This window comes from Varanus komodoensis, unplaced genomic scaffold, assembly GCF_004798865.1.
Source record: "Varanus komodoensis strain SLA01 unplaced genomic scaffold, ASM479886v1 scaffold17, whole genome shotgun sequence".
NCBI classification, from domain to species: Eukaryota; Metazoa; Chordata; class Lepidosauria; order Squamata; family Varanidae; genus Varanus; species Varanus komodoensis.
The window spans coordinates 7,359,604-7,377,844 of NW_025335505.1; the positions used below are offsets into that span (position 1 = coordinate 7,359,604).

The following is an 18,241-nucleotide window of genomic DNA, read 5'->3' on the forward strand; positions in this document are numbered from 1 at the left end:
GTAGAAAAAATCAATAATCAAATCTGAACATTCTAAAGGGCTCAAGAAGGTGCCAGAAGGCTGGGCTTGACCATTCTTATTATTGTGATTCCTATTCCTTCACATAAGCAGCAATAGCCTATTTCAGAAGAGATGGCAAAAGAGCCAGAAAGGAGAAACATTCCAATTCCTCCCACAAAAATTTCCCACCTGAAGCCACACTTTAGACCAGCATTGACTAATGGGTGCCACCACCAAACATGCCTTCTCTCTAGCTGCATTTAAAACACACACACTCACACAAGCCTCAACTGTTTGAACCAAATAGAGGGCAGCTCAAGCTGAAATGACACAATGAAGTGTTTTACACCTTTTAACGAACGGTAAGCTGCTGAATGTAGAGTGGGAACAAGAGCCCTCTGCCAGAAACAACCCAGGGACACCCTGACCCTAGATGGTTTGTCGCAATGTCTAAACTTGGAACTCTGGTCTGTGGGGGGATGAAAAGGGTTCCAGGTTCAGACATCACAATAAACCCAGCAACAGCATGCCCCGGGGCCGTTTATCACAGTGGGAGCAGGTAAGCACCGGGGGGGGGGGGATATACTGGGGTAGCACTGGGGAAAGGAGAGCAAGCATGCATGTTTGCTCCTGTTGCATTTTCAGCAACCCATGTGATGCTTTTTTCTGCATTTTTAAAAATCCATCACAGTCCTAAGCACAATGCATTTGAGTAATGGGGAAATGCTTTACCACTTCTCTTCACGTCTTCTAAAATGGCCCAAACCCAAGCTACTTTACCATTCACAGGTGGAAGGGAAATAAAAGGCAGCTGAGGGGATCCCGTATCTCCCCCGGCAAAGGAAAAAGCAGTTTAGAAAACATGATGCAAAGTTGAAAGAGAACCAGACAAGAAAGGATAAAACAATAACAGCAAGGAAATAAGTGTGGAAATCCACTTAGCAATCGCATTGCTGCAAAACAGTGAACCAAAATTGATGACACTTCAGTAACAAGCCGGCATGCTGTTCCTGAATTGTTGCCACCTGGCTCTTCCTTCCAACTGGCACCGCTAAAGCAGGGGTGCAAAACCCTTCCAATCAGAGCGTTAGTGCTGAATTTCAAAGCTCTCAGTGGCGGCATTCTGGTGGTGCCCAAGGAGAAAGGTATTTTATTTTATTTTTATTGATGTACATTTTTTATATGCCATCCACTACCAAGGTCTCGGGACAGTCTTTCAATAAAACAAAGTGGAGCACAGCATCCAAATTGGTTTTCTATGCAATAAAGCCCCACATTAAAATCATAATCAAACCTTAAAATACTGGGAAAATAAAAAGGTTTTCACCTGGTGCCAGAAAGAATAAAGTGTCGGCGCCAGGCAAACCTCTCTGGAGAGCATATTCCATAACTGGGGCATCAACGCAGAGAAGGCCCTTCTCTGGGTAGCCAGCATCCCAATCTCCTTCAAGGAGGGCTCCCAAAGAAAGACCTCTGCCTCAGATCTTAAGGGGTGGGCAGGCACACAGCAAAGGAGATGCTCCTTCAGATATCCAGGTCCTAAGCCATTTAAGGCTTTATAGGTCATAACCAGAACCTTAAATTGGGCCCGGAGTTCAATTGGTAGCCAGTGCAGATGCTAAAGGACCCACGTCATATGTGCATACCTGCCAGTCCCCATTAACATCCTGGCTACTCTATTCTGAACCAACTGAAGTATCTGGATCATCTTTGGAGTGCATTACAATAGTCCAATTGGGAAGTTACCAGAGCATGGGGCACCATTGCCAGGCATTGCTCATCCAGGTAAGAGGCCAGTTGATAGATCAGCCAAAGCTGAAGGAAAGCGCTCCTCCCCACCGCTGCCACCTGAGACTCCATGGACAGCTCCAGGTCAAGGAACACTCCCAAACTGTACACCCTGCCCTTTAGGGGGAGTGCAGCCCCATCCAGCACAGGGCTAAAATCACTTACCTGGAAGGCTGAACTGCCCACCAACAAGACCTCTGTCTTGTCTGGATTAAGCCTCAATTTATTGGCCCTCATCCAGGCCATTACCCCAGCTAGGCACCGGTTATGGACAGCCACTGCCTCACCTGGACTAGATGGAAGGAGCGGAAAAACTGGGTGTCATCAGTATACTGATGACTCTGCAGGCCAAACCCCAAATGACCTCTCCCAGTGGTTTCATGTGGATGTTGAAGAGCATGGGGAATAAAATGGAACCCTACAGAACTCCATGGCAAAGCTGTTATGGCACAGAGCCACAATCCCCCAGCACCACCTTCTGGAATCAGCTAGCCAGGAAGGAGTGGAACCACCACAAAGCACAGCCTCGAACCCCCAACTTGGCCAGTCTATCCAGAAGGATACCATACCAAGGCAAAGGCCAAAGGCCAAAGGCCAAAGGGGTGCGGCCATGGTGACAGCTTAAAACTCTCCTCTCCAGTCTTAGGAAAGTCAATTCAGCCTTTTCAAATGGAAATAACGCAGAACAAAAGCCAAGAGCAGCAGCTGGGGAACAGCAGTACAGCCATCCAGGAAATCCGGAGTGGAACCCTAGGCAAGCCAGCTTGGGCCAGCAGGCCTATGATTCGACATCACTGAGCTACATAGGCTAGGATCTTACTAGCCATATGAAGGTTATGCTACATCCAAACCCACGTGGCTTGCCTCAGCTGTAACAAGCCAGGATCAGGAAGCCAAAGCTCATCATTCACCTTCAGATCCTGGCTTGTTAGAAGATCAACAGGCCAGGGCACAGTTTCAGATGCACCACCATGCTTATGCTTGCAAGGAAGGTCCTGGTTGCTGAAACCACTCCCACTTCCAGGAGGAGCCAAGTGAGAGCAGTCAAGTGAGACCATGTGCACCAAAAAGCTCACCCATTATTGGTGACACAGAATTCTAGCCTACTGTTTTGCATGAATGTGTCCCATGTGTAGCTTGAGCCTAGCTATATATTTCACACCAGCAGCTAATTTGCACAGTATTTCCCCATCACTATCAATCATGTTCAGAATTGTGAAAGATTTAACATGAATTTTGGTTCTTGCATGGTAACAGCTTCTGGTGATGCTACTCTAGTACATCTGCATGACAAGAGTGATGCAGAGAATGTGATGGTCCGGGGAGAAGAATGGTTCATGTAAGTACAGGGCTGGCTTCCCCTGGTTTTGCAAGAAGGCTTGGCAATTGCCCAATTGCCCGTCTCATGCATTTGATTTCCACCAGAGCACAGATAAAATTAGAGGAAAAATACAGTTCTTAAAATGAAACTGTGTTGTACTAAAATCCATCCTTCAAGCAGCTCTGATTGTATGGAAAGCTATTTAGTATGTGCTTTCAGAGCAGAGGAGGTAGAAAAGGTAAGCTGGCTGAAATTACAGCTTCTTCATCAGAAAGGTAAGTGAGCCTATGCTTTCCACTTGATATGAGTTCCTGACCTTTGCAGCATCATAAACATAGACCACACACCTGTGATTTGCAAGGCTGGGTTTTAGACATGCAAGCAAAATACAAGCAATTCTACAATGTTCACCACTGTACATTATAATCGTTTGTTTTAAATGAAGTGGAAGCAATAAGCATGCACAAATAGGCCAGCATTAATTTGTGGCTGATCCAACCCAAATGGGAAAAAGAACAATGGTAGATACAATTCATTAGATCTCAATGGCTGACAAGTTTTGTATTCTGCAGAGCAAGCTTAGCAACCAAAATCTTATTGTTCTAGAGAGGATGCAAATTCTTCCTACTCAAAATCATCTCATCAGGAGCAAAAAGCAGCCAAATTTGTCAAAGATTTACTCACTTTTGAGTGACAGGACCTTTGTTCTGACACTGTGTTGTATTGAACACTTTCATGATCTAATAGGCATTTCTTTGGCCAACATGTCAAAAAATTGCTAGTATATTCATGCCTGCTTACAGCTTCCATTTAATTGAAAACAATGTTAAAACAAAGAGCACTGTAGACTTGTTTGTCTTTTGTGTATGTATCTAAACTCAGCCTTGAAAATTTCATTTCAACTGGAATGATTCTCAATCTATTATTTTTTTTTCCAGATTAATAGAGTTACTTAACTACTGTTTCTGTTTTGAACATTAAGAAACTGGCCAGTTCACATGGAAGTCCAGGAAAAAAAGAGTGTTACTTCATCATTTTTTAAAAGGCAAACTTTTTGCTATTCATAAAATTTATGAATTTAGTATCTTTTGTGTTTGCTTTTTTATAGGAGTTTATTGATAGCCAGCCTGAAAGCACAATGTATTGGGACCTTATCCCATGTAAAATGCATGTGCATATATGCTGCAATCATCCATATCAAAGACTTTGCACACTATTAGAGTGAACTGGTTTAATTACAGCAGGTGTGAGCTCTTTAGCATTTGCTGGTTGTTTTTACTGGCAATTGAAGTCCTCATTTCATTTTACTAGAATGTCCACAAGCAGGGCATGAAGGCAACAGCTGTCTTTTGCTCTTTGATTCCCTCTCCCACCTTCCCAGCACCTGGTATCAAGGAGGTACACTGCCCCAGTACATGGAAGTTCCATCTAGTCTTGGGGAAGCCCATCAAAACTCGTGGAATATCTGGTTGAACCACACAGCCAGTGGAGGCTGCTTGGGCAGTAGACCAATGTATTCAAGCCAGGCTGCAGTCTGAACTGCCTGGGAGCTGTCCATGGTGCTGAAACAAGCATTAGCGACACCAGCCTCTGCTTCACTGAGGCTAGCAAGCCAAGCCATAAACTGAAGCAGCAAACTCTAACGTTTGTTATGACTAAGATTCAGACTGACTTAACCTGAGAGGTGAAGATGTGGGGATATATTTTGGACATTTGGATCTGCTACACGTGGCCCCAGGTACCCACAGATACTTGTAGCAGCAATACTTGTAACCCTTTCCCCTGAGCTGATTCTTGGCTCCAAATGGAGCCAACCTGACAACCATGGAAAGGAAAATATGCCAGCACTCGTGTTGCACCTGTATGATTTCCACCCATGACTAATAACAGCTGCAGCTAATAGCAACTCCAGGCCGCAATCTGCATTAGGGACTCAGCTCCCTCTGGGTCCAATCTAAATGGGGTGGGTGAATATCTGCTTTACCAACAACAGAAAATCAAAGGTTATGTTCACACTGCATCAATCTGGCCTCAAGACAATAACCAATATCCAGGCTGTACCAGTGCAGCCTGCACCAGGGAGCAGCGGAAGGCTTACAAGATTGAACATCCCATCAGACAGCTCACACATTAAGGATAAGGGAAAGGCTGGAATCCCTCTGACAGCTAATTCCCTATAAGCAGAATGGGGCATTTGGTCATGGGAGCCTGGGCTTACTGTCTCAAGTCATACTGCCCAGACTGAAGATCAACAACCTAGTGAGACCAGGGCCTGAAGCCCATCAAAACCAATAACAGCAGCCACCATGAAGTTTAGGTCACACAAAAACTGGGCCTTGGAGCCGTTGAGACCTATACAGTTTGTGTTAATTTAAATCCCACTGTTACAACCTCTGCCAGACAGGGGCAAACAACTTGGTTCACATTTTTGCATGTAATACCTGCCCAGGGTCATTGTACCACAACTCCTCGTGCAGACGATCTGGGTGAGCCTTCTTGCGCTTGATTTCCGCAATGACGTCAAAGACCTCCGAGTCTGAACTGCTGGAGCAGCTGTCATCATCCGAGTCGCACTCAGAGTCGCTGGAGCTCCCTGTGTTCCCAGGATGCCAACAAAACCACATGTGAGGGAAACTGCCTGCTCCATATATTGGCTAAATGGCCAATTTACTGCTTCCTGAATTCACTGCTTTGAAATGTTTATCAACTACTAGTAGTTTGAGATGAGTCTCAAAGTGGTTTCCAAAGAACAATGACCATACATACATGCACACACACAGAGTAAATATGAATCTGGTAGAAATGTTAGATAGTACATGGCTGGAGGAAAGCCAAGGGCAACCAAGCGTGTTTCCAGAGCCCTGACATACTTCAGGGCAAAGGTAATTCCATAGGGTGGGTGCCCCTGCAGCGAAGGCCAGACTTGGGCACTGTCTCCAAATGGAAATCCATAGCCCACAGACAAACCAGTAGCCTTCTCTCCAGAGGCAGGACAACCTGGGTTTCAGAAAGGAAGTGGGAAGTGCCACACGGTCCCCAGGTCAACTTTTCTTTGAACAAATGCATCTTCTTGGAGCTGGGACAGAAAATGTCCCACCAGCTTGGCCACAACAGAAAGGAAAGAGCACTGCAGGAATACCCAGGAAATACACCAGCAGGATCCCTCACAGGGAAGGACCATCTGCATGAGGCATTGCCTCTGTGCTGGATCGCAGTGCTCAAAAGTGCATTCCATAGTAAGCTTGGAGTAATCCAAAGGGGAGGAAGAATGCAGAAAGGGGTAGGTCCAATTGTCTCACCCTTTTCATTCTCACCAGTATTTTATTTAATCTCTGCCACTGGGGTCACAGAAATAGTAAAGGCCACATATCCAGCCCCAGCAGGGACCTCATGTAAGTGCAACCAGGCACATGATTAAAATCTAAATGAGAGCTGGACACTTACACAAAAGTAAGTTTATTTGTAACCTGCAAGACTGGGGATTGGTTTATTTGTGCCTGTAACCTCACATCTAAAATAGGAATGGAGACTTTGTAGTGCTCACTTATGTTTCTTACGGCCTACAGAGATGTGGTGGTGCACAGAGAGAGAGAGAGAGAGAGAGAGAGAGGGAGGGAGGGAGGGAGGGAGAATGTGGCACAGGAAAAGAGGGGTGATGGAGTAAGGCAACTAGCCATATAATCCTGCAACATTGCGAAGACTTCCCACTTTTACCTGTGGCTCCGCCTTGTTTCCTTTCTAGCCCTACCCACCACTGCACAGCTCCATGGAAAGGAAGCCCTTAACGCAAGTGTATTCCTTGCCTAAAGACCATGCTGGGCTGGTGACCACATGGAGGGGGCATTCGAAATATGGCATCCCTTGCTTGCATGCTGAAGAGGTATAGTCTCTGAAGGACTGCACCAAAGGCCCTTTCATGGAATAATTATCAACAGGAAATACTCTTTGCTAAGCTTCTCATGGAACACATGGAACCTGAGGTGCTAAATATTAACCGAACCCCACCTCCTGCTCAGAGATCTGGGCAAAGACTCCCTAACTTCCCACCCAACCTCAAATGCAAGCTACAGGTAATCCAATGGATCTTTTTCTCTTTTTCTCTTTCAGCCCACCTCCCAGTTGAGTGCTTCTGATGGCTTCCAAACTGCCTTGGATTATGGCCAAAAACTACCTACATTGCTTTAAAGCTCCTACAAGAGTAATTTTTAACAGAGCCTGTAGTTTCAGCTGAGCAGGGGAAGAAGGATCTGCCCCTTCGCTCATTCCCACACAAGCTAAGATGGGCAAATGGCCCAGAGCAAGATCCAATTAAAGTTAGCTATTTTAAAAAACATGTTCAAAACATGGTGCTGGTGGAGAACTTTGTGAATATCCTGGACCGACAGAAAGACAAGTAAGTTGGTCCTATCAAATCAAGCCAGAGTTTTCTCTAGAAGCAAAAATGACAAAACTGAGACTGTCATACTTAGGACACATCATGAGAAGGCAGGACTCCCTGGAGAAGACAGTCATACTAGGGAAAGTCAAAGGCAGAAGAGAAGGAAGACCAAATAAGAGATGGATTGATTCCATAAAGGAAGCCACTGCCTAGAATTTACAGGAGCTGAGCAGGGATGCCATGGAAAGGACATTTTGGAGGGCTTTCATCCATTGGGTGTCCATAAGTCAGAGATGACTTAATGGCACATAACACACACCTTGTTTAAACTGCATTATTTTAAAGGGCTGGTGTAACAGTTGTGTCTGTGTGTGTGTATGCCCACATGCTGACATGTGTATTAGGCAATGCTCATTCAATGTGTTCAGTATTTGATGGGCAGCTTTATGGGTATTGCTGGAGAAAGCAATATGTTTAATATTCAACTAATTTACCCTCCTCTTTTCCAGGACAAGTTGCAGAAAGTTCTGGGCATGATGTGTTTGCAGATCATGCCCTCCTCCAGAAGCAAAGCTCAATCAAAGTTCATTTGAATTTACCATCTCCAATGCCTTGACTTCCGCAACAGAAAAAAGGCAAGCTGACAACACACTACATAAATAAATAATTGCCCAAGTGGCTTCTCCAGGCACCTCTGTTGCTTCCACATACAAGTGAGGTCCATAATAAGGAAAAGCTCTGCTACATAACTTTTCTTAGAGCTCACCCTGCAAGAGAGATGCTTAAAAGATCCTTCTGCCCAAGTTTCACCTCAGGAGGAATTACGTGTAATAAAGAAGGGACAAGGGCTCAGTTGGTGGCCAAATGGAAAACCTGTGGAGGTCAGATCTTGCCTACAAGCTTCCCTTTGCATACCACTGCCATATGATGACAAGCACCTTTTCCGGGGAGACATAGCTTTTATCAGCCTGGTACTTACCTACATCTTCATCCAGTTTGGTCTTGGGAGGTTCCCATGGTGGCCTGGCAGCTTTGGCCTTAGCCTGTCGCTTTCCCAACTCTTCTTCAAATTTTTCATATAGATCTCGGAGTCTGCTTGTTCCAACAACAGTGGAATCTCCCTTGCAGTTACAACCAAGAATAAACAAGAGAAAGAAGTTAGCAGATAACCTGAAAGGATACAGAACTGCAGAAAACATCTACCTCAAATTATTGCAATGTCAGAATGTGAAAAATGTCACCCATGTGTAACACACAAGCCAACTGAGTTATGAGCTATGGCAGAAAAGTGGCAATTTACCATAGATGATAAAAGAAGATGGGTAAGCAACTTGTGGTGTTTTAGCCTAGCATAGCCTAATGGCATGTTGCTATGGGATTTTTAAGGCAAAACATTTGGTGGACCACAATTTGGCAACAATGGTATACAAGTGTGCAGGAATTGGTCATTTGTTCCATCCATTCACAAGCTGGAAAAAAGCCCATCAGCCCTAATACTGAGCCTTACTGCTTTGGTAACAAGGACTTCATAAAGTTCTCCTCAACACACAGGTGGACACCAGAAACCACCAGCTTGTATGTCCATCACAGAAAGCATTTTCAACACAGGGCCTTTTCCAAACGTAAAGCATTGTCATGTGGAGACCAGCATGCAGTAAAAGGCTAGATCTTCATGGCAATCATATGGTAATCACAATTACAATGACATACATCTGGGTATAATTAGTGACAATTGACGCATAGGCTTGCAGACCATTTCCAACCAGACGTACTTTCCATGACAGAAGACAGTAACACATCACAGAAAGTAATAATTCAACTTTATACTGCACTGTTCTGATCTCTTTCCAGTTCTGTGGCACCACAATTTAAGATAGATAGACAGACTGGAACGGACTTAGATGAGGGCAGTGAAAATGATCAAAGGGTACAGAAAAGAAACTCTTTGGGAAGAAGTTGAAGGAATCGGATACTTTTAGCCTGGAGAAGCTGAGTCCAAGCAAGAGTGTGATTACTCAGATCTCTGAAGGACTGTCTCAAAGAAGCTGGAGAAGACTGTTCTCCCTTGTCCTGAAAGGCAGGACTAGATTTTATGGGCTTAAACTGCAAGACAGTAGATGTTGGTTGAGCATAAAGGTCAAATCATGACAGTAAAGGCCATTTGACAATGGTCCCAATTCTCCTGAAGGGTGGTAGACTCTTCCTCACTGGCAGTTTCCAAGCAGAGATGGGATAGCCCATATCAAGAGAGAGTTTCCCTTTGTAATTTCATGATACTGATCTCTTGAAGCAACCCTAACGTAGGATGATCCAATATGCTGCCTTTCTGCTTACATTTCCAGTGCAAAAAGAACAGAAACTTCAGCCCATGCTGAGACCTCTGAATACACACTCCGAGTACACATGAACATGTTAATTCTCCTTAACATTCTTATCAGTTCTTTCAAACTGAATCCATGATACGCCAACACACCCCAAACGTTAAATATATGAAACAGGCACATCATATTTAGACGGTGTCTGCAGATACTTTCTTCTCATGGACAAACACATTCTGTCTTGGAATATGCAGCATAAGCTTATGCCCGTCAACTCAGCAGTAAGACAAGTGGGTAAAGGATTGCAAAGTATCAGCTCCCATTGAAAACTGAACTGAGTGCGGCCAACACTAGGGACATGTGAGGAATCTGTTTTGGGGATGGGAATCCATCAGATTCCCTGGCTTGGCTCCGCAGACTCTGATCTACTTTGCAGCAGCCTGATTCCAAGTCCCTGGCAAGTGCCCCATATTTCGGGCCCTTGCTAGGAACTGAACCCCACACACTGCACAAGCATCATCCCTCTTCCATGCCTCTGCAGCAGCCCAAGCAGAACTCTGTTCTTGGCAAGCCCTGTACGACCGCTGGCAGCATCCCTCTCCCACACCAGCTGAGTAGCCCTTGTGCTGCTACCCGGCAGGGAAGAAGAATGCTGGGAGCACAACATTTGTTCCACAAGCATTCGCAGTTCTCTTGGCTCAGCGCACTTTGCGAGACGGGGCTGAGTGCAGAGGAAGTCCACGAATGCCAGAGCAACAGATTCCACTAGGATCTGTCCCAAACCTAGACACACACCTCGGGGTGGGGGGGGGGGGCAGCACACATATTTCCAACCCTTTGCACACTTTAAACTTTTCTGTGTCTGGCTGAATTGGGCTTATGTCCATTCATAAAAAGAAGCAACAATAATTAACTTGGATCCTAAGGTAAAAGAAAGTTTCCTTAAAGGCAGGATCTTATGCACGTTTAGACTGCAAAAGAGGCACTGTCACATAGTGCCTCGGACTTGGGGAATTCAGGTTCTGGTCCACTGGGTACATGGCCCATGGGGTGACTTTGGAGACAATGAGGAGAAAGGTTTTGCAGATTGCGGTGGGCTCCCTGGAGGTTACAGACAAACAAATAAGCGAGCCATTGGCTGCCAGCATTCCAAATGCTCACCACTTGATCCATGGGATCGCTTGAATAGTAGCTTTCGGAATGGGTGCAGCGCACCCAGACAGGCTTCAGCAGCTCCTCCTCCTCATCTTCATTCTTTTCCACAGCTGCCTCTTCTGGCTCCTTGTCCTTGATGGAGGTGTAGCTCTTCTCTCTACAGGCATTTTCTGACCACCGCTCTCTGTCCTCCTCCCAGCGAGGTCTCTTGCGGTCTTGGCTGGGTGAACGGCTACATAGCAAAGGAAGGGAAGAAATGCCAGTCTGGTGTACTGGTTAAGAGCACGGGACTGGGACTCAGACGATCTGGGTTAGAGTCCCCGCTCAGCCATGGAGCCAACTGGGTGACTTTGGGCCAGTCACAGACTCTCAGCCCAACCTACCTCACAGGGTTGTTGTTGTGGGGATAAGATGGAGGAGGAGAATGATGTAAGCTGCCTTGAGCCCTTTGTAGGAAAAAGGCAGGATATAAACCGAAAAATAAATAAATAAATAAATAAAATGTCCACCTTTGGTGGCAGAACTAGGCCCAATTTGCCCAGGTGAGTGGATACACTCAGGCTCAATCCAAACAAGACAGAGGTCTGGTTGCTCAGCAGAAAAACCCACTCAGGACTGGAAATGAAACCTGCTCTAGAGGGGTTCCAGTCCTTCTGGAGAATGGGAGACACAGCTTTGGGGGCTGTGGGATCCAACACCACAGCAAGGAAGTCTTCAGCTTGGCACTCCTTCCTGGGGAAGGCAGCTCTGGCCACAGCTGGCCATGCATTCTGTTAGATTACCACAAGTTGCTCGAGTAGTGGCTGCCCTGGACAAGTACACAGAAACTAGAGCCAGTGGAAAAACACACCGGGCAGGCCAGTGTGCATTTCAGTATGCCAACCTTGAAAGAGCTCCAATGTTTCTTTCCAGGCCAGTTCAAGGCTCTAGTTCTTCCCTGCAAAGCCCTAAACAGCAGAAGGCCAGGGCATCTGTTAGACCATCTCCTCCTATACAAACCTACCTGAAATATATCTATATACCTGAGGCCCTGCAGAGGGGAGTTTGTTGGAGTAGCTCCTGAGGAATGGAACACACTTCCTAAGGTTAGTTGGCTTGTTCATTGTGCAGGCAGCAAAAATGGCAGTGTTCTGGGGAGCTTTTGCTAATAAAGGCTACCCTTTAATTATAGAAGGGTTTCCTGGTTTACTGGTATGTTTTCATTCTTTTTTCATAGAGTTCCACAGAGTTCTATTTTATTATGCTTTTGGCTTAACTGTAAAACATATCCAAACACACATTAAGTGGAAGAGTACTTCAGAAGTATGTTCAATGAAAAATAAATGCCCATATACTGCTCGATGGGATGGCTCCCACATTCACATAGAACATTTTCATATCCTAATCCCTGAAAATGCATGCAGCCGAATGCATCATTTCATAACATCCTGAGAATACATAACACTTCCAGCAGTGGAGTATGAGCTGCAATGTATCATTCACCGATGCAAATCATTATTAAATGTTAGCGCCACTGAGTGATATGCATTCATGGGTAGCCTTCTCAAGCTTTCAGCAATTGGATGTTAAAACTGAAGAAGTTAATTAATGAAGAGAAATCCAAAGATCCCCATGTTATAAGTACAGAATGATTTCAATATGTTCTCAACCAAATATCAGAAACCACAAGATCTGAGACAAGTCAAATAATATTTTTGTTTTGGTGAAAACTTGAAATGCTTTAAGAGAACACACAAAAATGCAAAGCAGGATCATGCAGAAACAACTCTGCACTTGCAGCTGGTTGTGTTATATCTCTGTTTGCCACTACACAGCTATGTAAAAAACCCTCTTTGGAATATGTGTTCAATGGCATGAAAAGGAAGATGAAGAAAGTTAGAAAGTTGAATTAGTCTGAATGGTGTATTAAATGCATTCACAAGTCACATATATATTGATGTGTATATGTACACACACAACAAACTAGAGCATAGAGTCCTAAAAAGGCCCATAAACTATATAGGTGGGCCATCTTAACAGAATCTCCCTTTGATGCAAGCAATTTCTCAGGTCAAATACACCATCTGATGCGGTCTCCTCTAAGCTGGTGTCCCCCAGATGTGTTGGGCTTCGATTCCCACCATTCTGAGTCAGCACAGGGGGCACCAGTCTGGGTGACACTGGTTTGATGGAATGATCATACCAGGACAAAAGACGAATAACCAGCAGCTACACAAGAGTTTCCACAACCAGGTATCCCATCTTACCTTCCTGTTCTCTTGTGATCTTTTCTATAGGTCCTCTCTGCAGATGGTGAACGGCGACTATCACGGTGCCTGTGTCGGTCCCTCTGTCGATCCCTTCAAGAGTTTAATTTTTTTAAAGGAGATTTAAGTACCAGTTTTCAATGTGAGTAAATTCACAACTACAAGGGAATAATCAGAACTTAGTAGACTGCCCATCTAAAGAGTCTAGAGAGCAGGAGAATGCAGTCTCCTTCCTACATACCACTCTACAGCTACAAACTATAAGGAGCTTATATTCCTTCATTTGTTGGAAGGAATTGGCTTCCTTCCAATTGGTTGGAGTTGGCACTCCAACTTTCATGCCTGAAAGTTGGAGTGCCTTAAAGCTAGGATCCCTCATGCCTTGAATGGCCACCTCCTTCTCAGCTGTGCTGTAGCATCTCAGTGTCGTGCCTAATGACTCAGAGGAGTCACTAGCACGCGTAAGAGAGAGGGAAGCTCCCAGTGAGAGTCAGGCTTTAGAGCAAGAAGATTTCTACTTGGTGCCCATAGCACTAACACCCACCCATCCCACCCCCCGCCACCTGACCCTGACGAAGCTTTTGTCCAGCCTGCAGAAATTGCTGAGCGGACCTGGGACAGCCCGTTGCCATGGAGAATGCCCAGCTGAGGAGAAGACTTCGGCGCTTGGGCCAATTAGAAGAGAGGCAAAGTCAAAGAAGGAGGGAGAGGGGTTTATCCAGCCCTCGTGGGGAGAGGCGTTCGCGTAGGGTCCAGAGTGCGTCATGAATCTGAGGGAGGTCAGAAAGGAGGGGGCAACTGGGTTGCTTAGAACTACCAGGAACGGCTCCTGCACTATTCATCGCCTGTGTATCTTTGAAGTTGTTTAGAATAAAAGGCTTAAAACTTTTATTGCCTGTATCTGTGTGAGTCATTAGGAAGAGTGCTCCGGCCTCATGACACTCAGCTGATGGCAGCTAGAGGGCAATACTGCAGCTCCCAATCCAGGAGGGATCAGGTGACCCAGGCGGCCAATGGGGTTCCGCCTATCCTTACAAACTGCCAACTCTGACTTGGTTTCCATGTCAGCAACTTATCGCTCAAGTACAGGTTGAGCATTCACAGACAGTCACTCTTAAGCATCTAGTCCCTGTGCTCCTCCAGGCTCTTGCCACTTGATCACCTCGAAAGCAAATACAGTGGTTTTACTACATTAGCCATATTTCCCATGAAAAAAACAACATTGGTTCCAGTGGGCAAAGCAAACAGGAGTGATGTTCTCAAAACATACAGTTGGAACAGTACACTCAGCTCCCAGTTCTTGTACATCTTCTCAGAAAATAATGTTAGCAATTTCTTCCCCAATCTTTAGAAAATAAATTAAAAAAGGAATATTAAAACATTTTGAAAGTAATGCAAGGCAGAAGCCAAATTGCTGCATGTGGCTCAAATGTGCTTCAGGATCCAACGATTGTGCTTGCCATGACAAGGATAGGTCCCAAATTTCTGCAGAATCTTCCACTAATGAGAAAAGTGGATGAACCTCATTTCATCCTGCACCCAAGGGTCTGCTGATGCCAGCATTTGGCACCGGGGCAGAGCAATCCCTCTATCTTTAGCTCCAAGCCAGAGGCAGAAAGCAGAGACACACAGGGTTCCATCTGCACCCAAGAAAAGACTCAAAGGTAGGAGCATCCATCAGATGCCAAGGAGGACCAAGATGTGCCTCTGCATCTCCGTTCTGAGTGTGAGCAGGAGACGTGGGCGTATGGGATTGCCTCTGCCCCCAGTGGATGCTTGCAACTCCAACTGTGTGCAGAGATCAAGCAAGCCAACACCCTCTGCCTACCTCTGTTAGTTCCAACTCACAAACTCTAACTCTTCCTATTTGCTGATGATGATCATACGCACCACCAAGTTATCTCCAACCAGTGGTGACTCTGTAACCCTAAAATGCCCTGGCCTTGCCAGCCTCTTCTCAGCTTTCACAGATTCCAAGCTGCTTCCTTTATGAATTCTGTCCATCGCATACTTGGTCTTCCTTTCCTTTTTCTGCCTTCACCTTTCTCTAGTATGATTCCAGTGAGTCTTGCCTACTCATGATGTGTCCAAAATATGGGCAACTTCGGCTTTGTCATTTTGCTGCTAGGCACACTGAAAAATCAAATCCAGCCAGCCCATGTTTCCCACACCAATACACCCAGCAGTATAATGCACTATCCAGGAAACAAGAGCCTAGACCAAAACGATGGAGTAAATTTAACCCTCACACTCCCAGTGGACATCACCAAGCTACCTCGGAGGCAGGACAGGCTATCACGGTGGTAAAGTCAAGGCCACTTACCTGTACCACTCGTAACTTCTGTGGCGGGGCGGCGTCCGTCCTCTGATGTAATCTGACCGGTGCCGGCTACTCTCCTGCCGCCGCCTGTCGGGGCTCCTCCCTCGATCCCGCCGCTCGGCGTGACTGGCAGACTGGTGCCGATCCCCATGCCCATGACAGTGCTCCCGGTGCCGATGCGGATCGTAGTGCTTGCTCCTCTCCGGAGACCTCCTTTCCGGCTGGGTTTTTTCTACCTGATATTGACTCGGATGCCGAAAATTGCCACTGCTGTTATTACAGCTGCTGGGGCTGCCACTGCTGCTCTGGTAAGAATTGACATTGTGTGGGTAGCTATTGAAATTAGGAGGAGGAAATGCCTGCTGGGAATAGGCTGGAGAGTACACTGGCTGATAATTGACCTGCTGAGGCATTACTGGTGGCGGCACAGGGTGCGGCATGGATGGGGGAGGCATCATATATGGAAATGTGCTTTGCCCCGATGCATTTGCAGGAACAGGGGGGGTCCCAGGATTTGGGACAGGGGGTGGAGCTGGAGGGAAGCAAGGTGGGAGAGGAAAGGTTGGCCTCACCTGGTGACCTGCAAAGGGTGGCCTCAGAGGACACTGGGTGATGGTGTTCTGTGGCGATGGGGGAATTGGTGGGGGATAAGGGACAAAATCTGGCCTTGGAGGCACATAACTAGTAGCTGGAGGGCTGGCATAGGTAGGAGGGGTCGCCGTTTGCTGGTCATACTGATATTGCATGGACGGCTGCTGGGGGTGCAGCTGTCTCAGGTTCTGGGGCCGAAAAGTCTGCGTTGAGGCTCTGACAGCAGTTCCTCCTCGGCTGCGGGGGCACCCTCGCCCGGAATGGAAGGACATCTTAGACCCTTAAGAAAAGAAAAGAAAAGAAAAGAAAAGAAAAGAAAAGAAAAGAAAAGAAAAGATTATACCATACATATCTTATTCTCCCTTCACCACATCTTGGATATGCGCCTTTCATTTAAGGTCTAGGCAAGTTCAACCAAGGGTTTCCAGGAAAACATTTCTCTTAGTGCGGCTTTCATTTTTATCATCACATTTGTTTATTATGACATTTGTATCTTTTTTCTCTTGCTTGGCAGAGGAACCTGGATCTCCCGGGTTCCAATCCAACACCCTAACCGCTACACCACACTGCCTTTACATGTCATAACACATTTGCCCTCGCAATTCCTGTGCCATATATAGAGAGCTAGGGTGAAGTAATTGCCAAGAGCCAGGATATTTAGAAACCCCAACTCAAGCGAGAGACGGGGGAAAAGTAAGCAAACACAAGACATCAAGAAGGAGGCACGTCTTGAAAAAAATGGTGCTGAAAAAATATGTACAGGATGCTCAACAAGTTTCAGTAAAAACCATCCTCAGAAGCACAATTATAGAAATTAGTACCAGAAGTTCCTAGGTACTGCCGTACTTAGAATACTCAATAAATTATGTCTTGTGCTCATTAAGTTCTTTAAGCTCATGCAAAAAATCGTTTTGCTTTCAGATCACACCTGAGTTGAGGCTTTGCCATTTGCTAGGTGGCTTTCATACACCTCATACTAAATGGGATCATTGAGCTATATGCTGGCAGAGGCACTCCACTGGCTGGGGCAAAAGCTTTTCCCACCCTGTTATTCCATCCTTTCAAAATGGAAATACTGGAGACGGAACCACAGACCTGCTGAATGCAGTCATGTGCCTGCCAACGAGCTGTGGTCCCTTCCCAACATGATGTCCTCACTTCACCCTGGATTAGAACCAGAATCTGAGCAAGTGAATTCACTGCGTACTCAAGATGACAATGATAAGGAATTTAATTTCTGTACTTCCCAATAGCCAGAGTCTTCCGGAAGTTTACAGCAATTCATACAAATTTGAATACAGCAAACCACAAATACAATAAAGCCATCATTTTTTCCAATAGACAAAATTAAACAGTTTAAACAATTCCTGTACAAATGAGACCTACTAAAATTGCTGACATAAACACTTGCAAAGCAAATGACTTGCAAAGGTTGCAATCAGCCTTTCAAACCTGGCTGAACCTCTGCACGTATTTTATATACATGCGAACAAAACTGCAACTGTTAGTGGAAGGGAGGGTTCTGCTGCCCGATCCTATCCTTAGGTGGGAATAAGTCTTATTGAATATTTAATTGTAGCAGACATGCACTGGACTGCGCTGTCTGTCCCACACGGGGCTTATTCTCATGCAAGTATTCACAGCATCCCAGCCTCTAAAAAGAACAGAACCTCCGTGCTGACTGGGCTGCTTGCTGGGCACATCTGAATCAGCGTTCCACACTGGGAAAGGAAGACCATAAAGCGTATGAAAAATCGGATGGTGAAAAATTAACGAGTCTACTCCCAAAGTAATCAAAGGGCCGTTTTGCGTCTTCTTTTTCTAAGGAAATAAGGAAAAGTAACGAAACTCTCAAGAAATGCGAAAGCGTTTCTTTCCAAGCACACCGGGCAGAACAAAGAAGGCGAGGCAACCAAAATCGCGCAGCAGCGTCCACCTCTTGCATTCCGTCGGAGAGCAAAGTGCTGATCTTACCTGGACCGATTCCCCTGCAGACCCTGAAAAACGAACGCCGGCAGAGTCAAAGAAAATGTGTGTATTGCAGACGGGGGGGGGGGGGGTAGGCACTCGTGCACCGGAAGAGAAGGTTGAAAGGAGGAGCGTGTAACGGCGCATAGCGGAAGT

At 45.8% G+C, this 18,241-nt stretch overlaps 1 protein-coding gene across 3 annotated transcripts in view; it reads right to left on the bottom strand.

Annotated features, from left to right (window-relative positions):
• Positions 1-18,165, bottom strand: part of DROSHA (drosha ribonuclease III) — a 103,124-nt gene extending 84,959 nt beyond the window's left edge. For 2 of the 3 annotated variants that reach the window (XM_044426453.1, XM_044426455.1), the window contains exons 1-6: positions 18,092-18,165; positions 15,530-16,397; positions 13,207-13,299; positions 10,967-11,192; positions 8,467-8,608; positions 5,551-5,702 (exon numbers count right to left, since the gene is read on the bottom strand). In XM_044426453.1, the coding sequence (XP_044282388.1) occupies positions 5,551-5,702; positions 8,467-8,608; positions 10,967-11,192; positions 13,207-13,299; positions 15,530-16,389 (1,473 nt within the window). In that variant the 5' untranslated portion in view covers positions 16,390-16,397; positions 18,092-18,165. The remainder of the gene's footprint in view (positions 1-5,550; positions 5,703-8,466; positions 8,609-10,966; positions 11,193-13,206; positions 13,300-15,529; positions 16,398-18,091) is intronic. The other variant, XM_044426454.1, reaches the window with a different exon arrangement.
• Between the last annotated feature and the right edge of the window lie 76 nt (positions 18,166-18,241).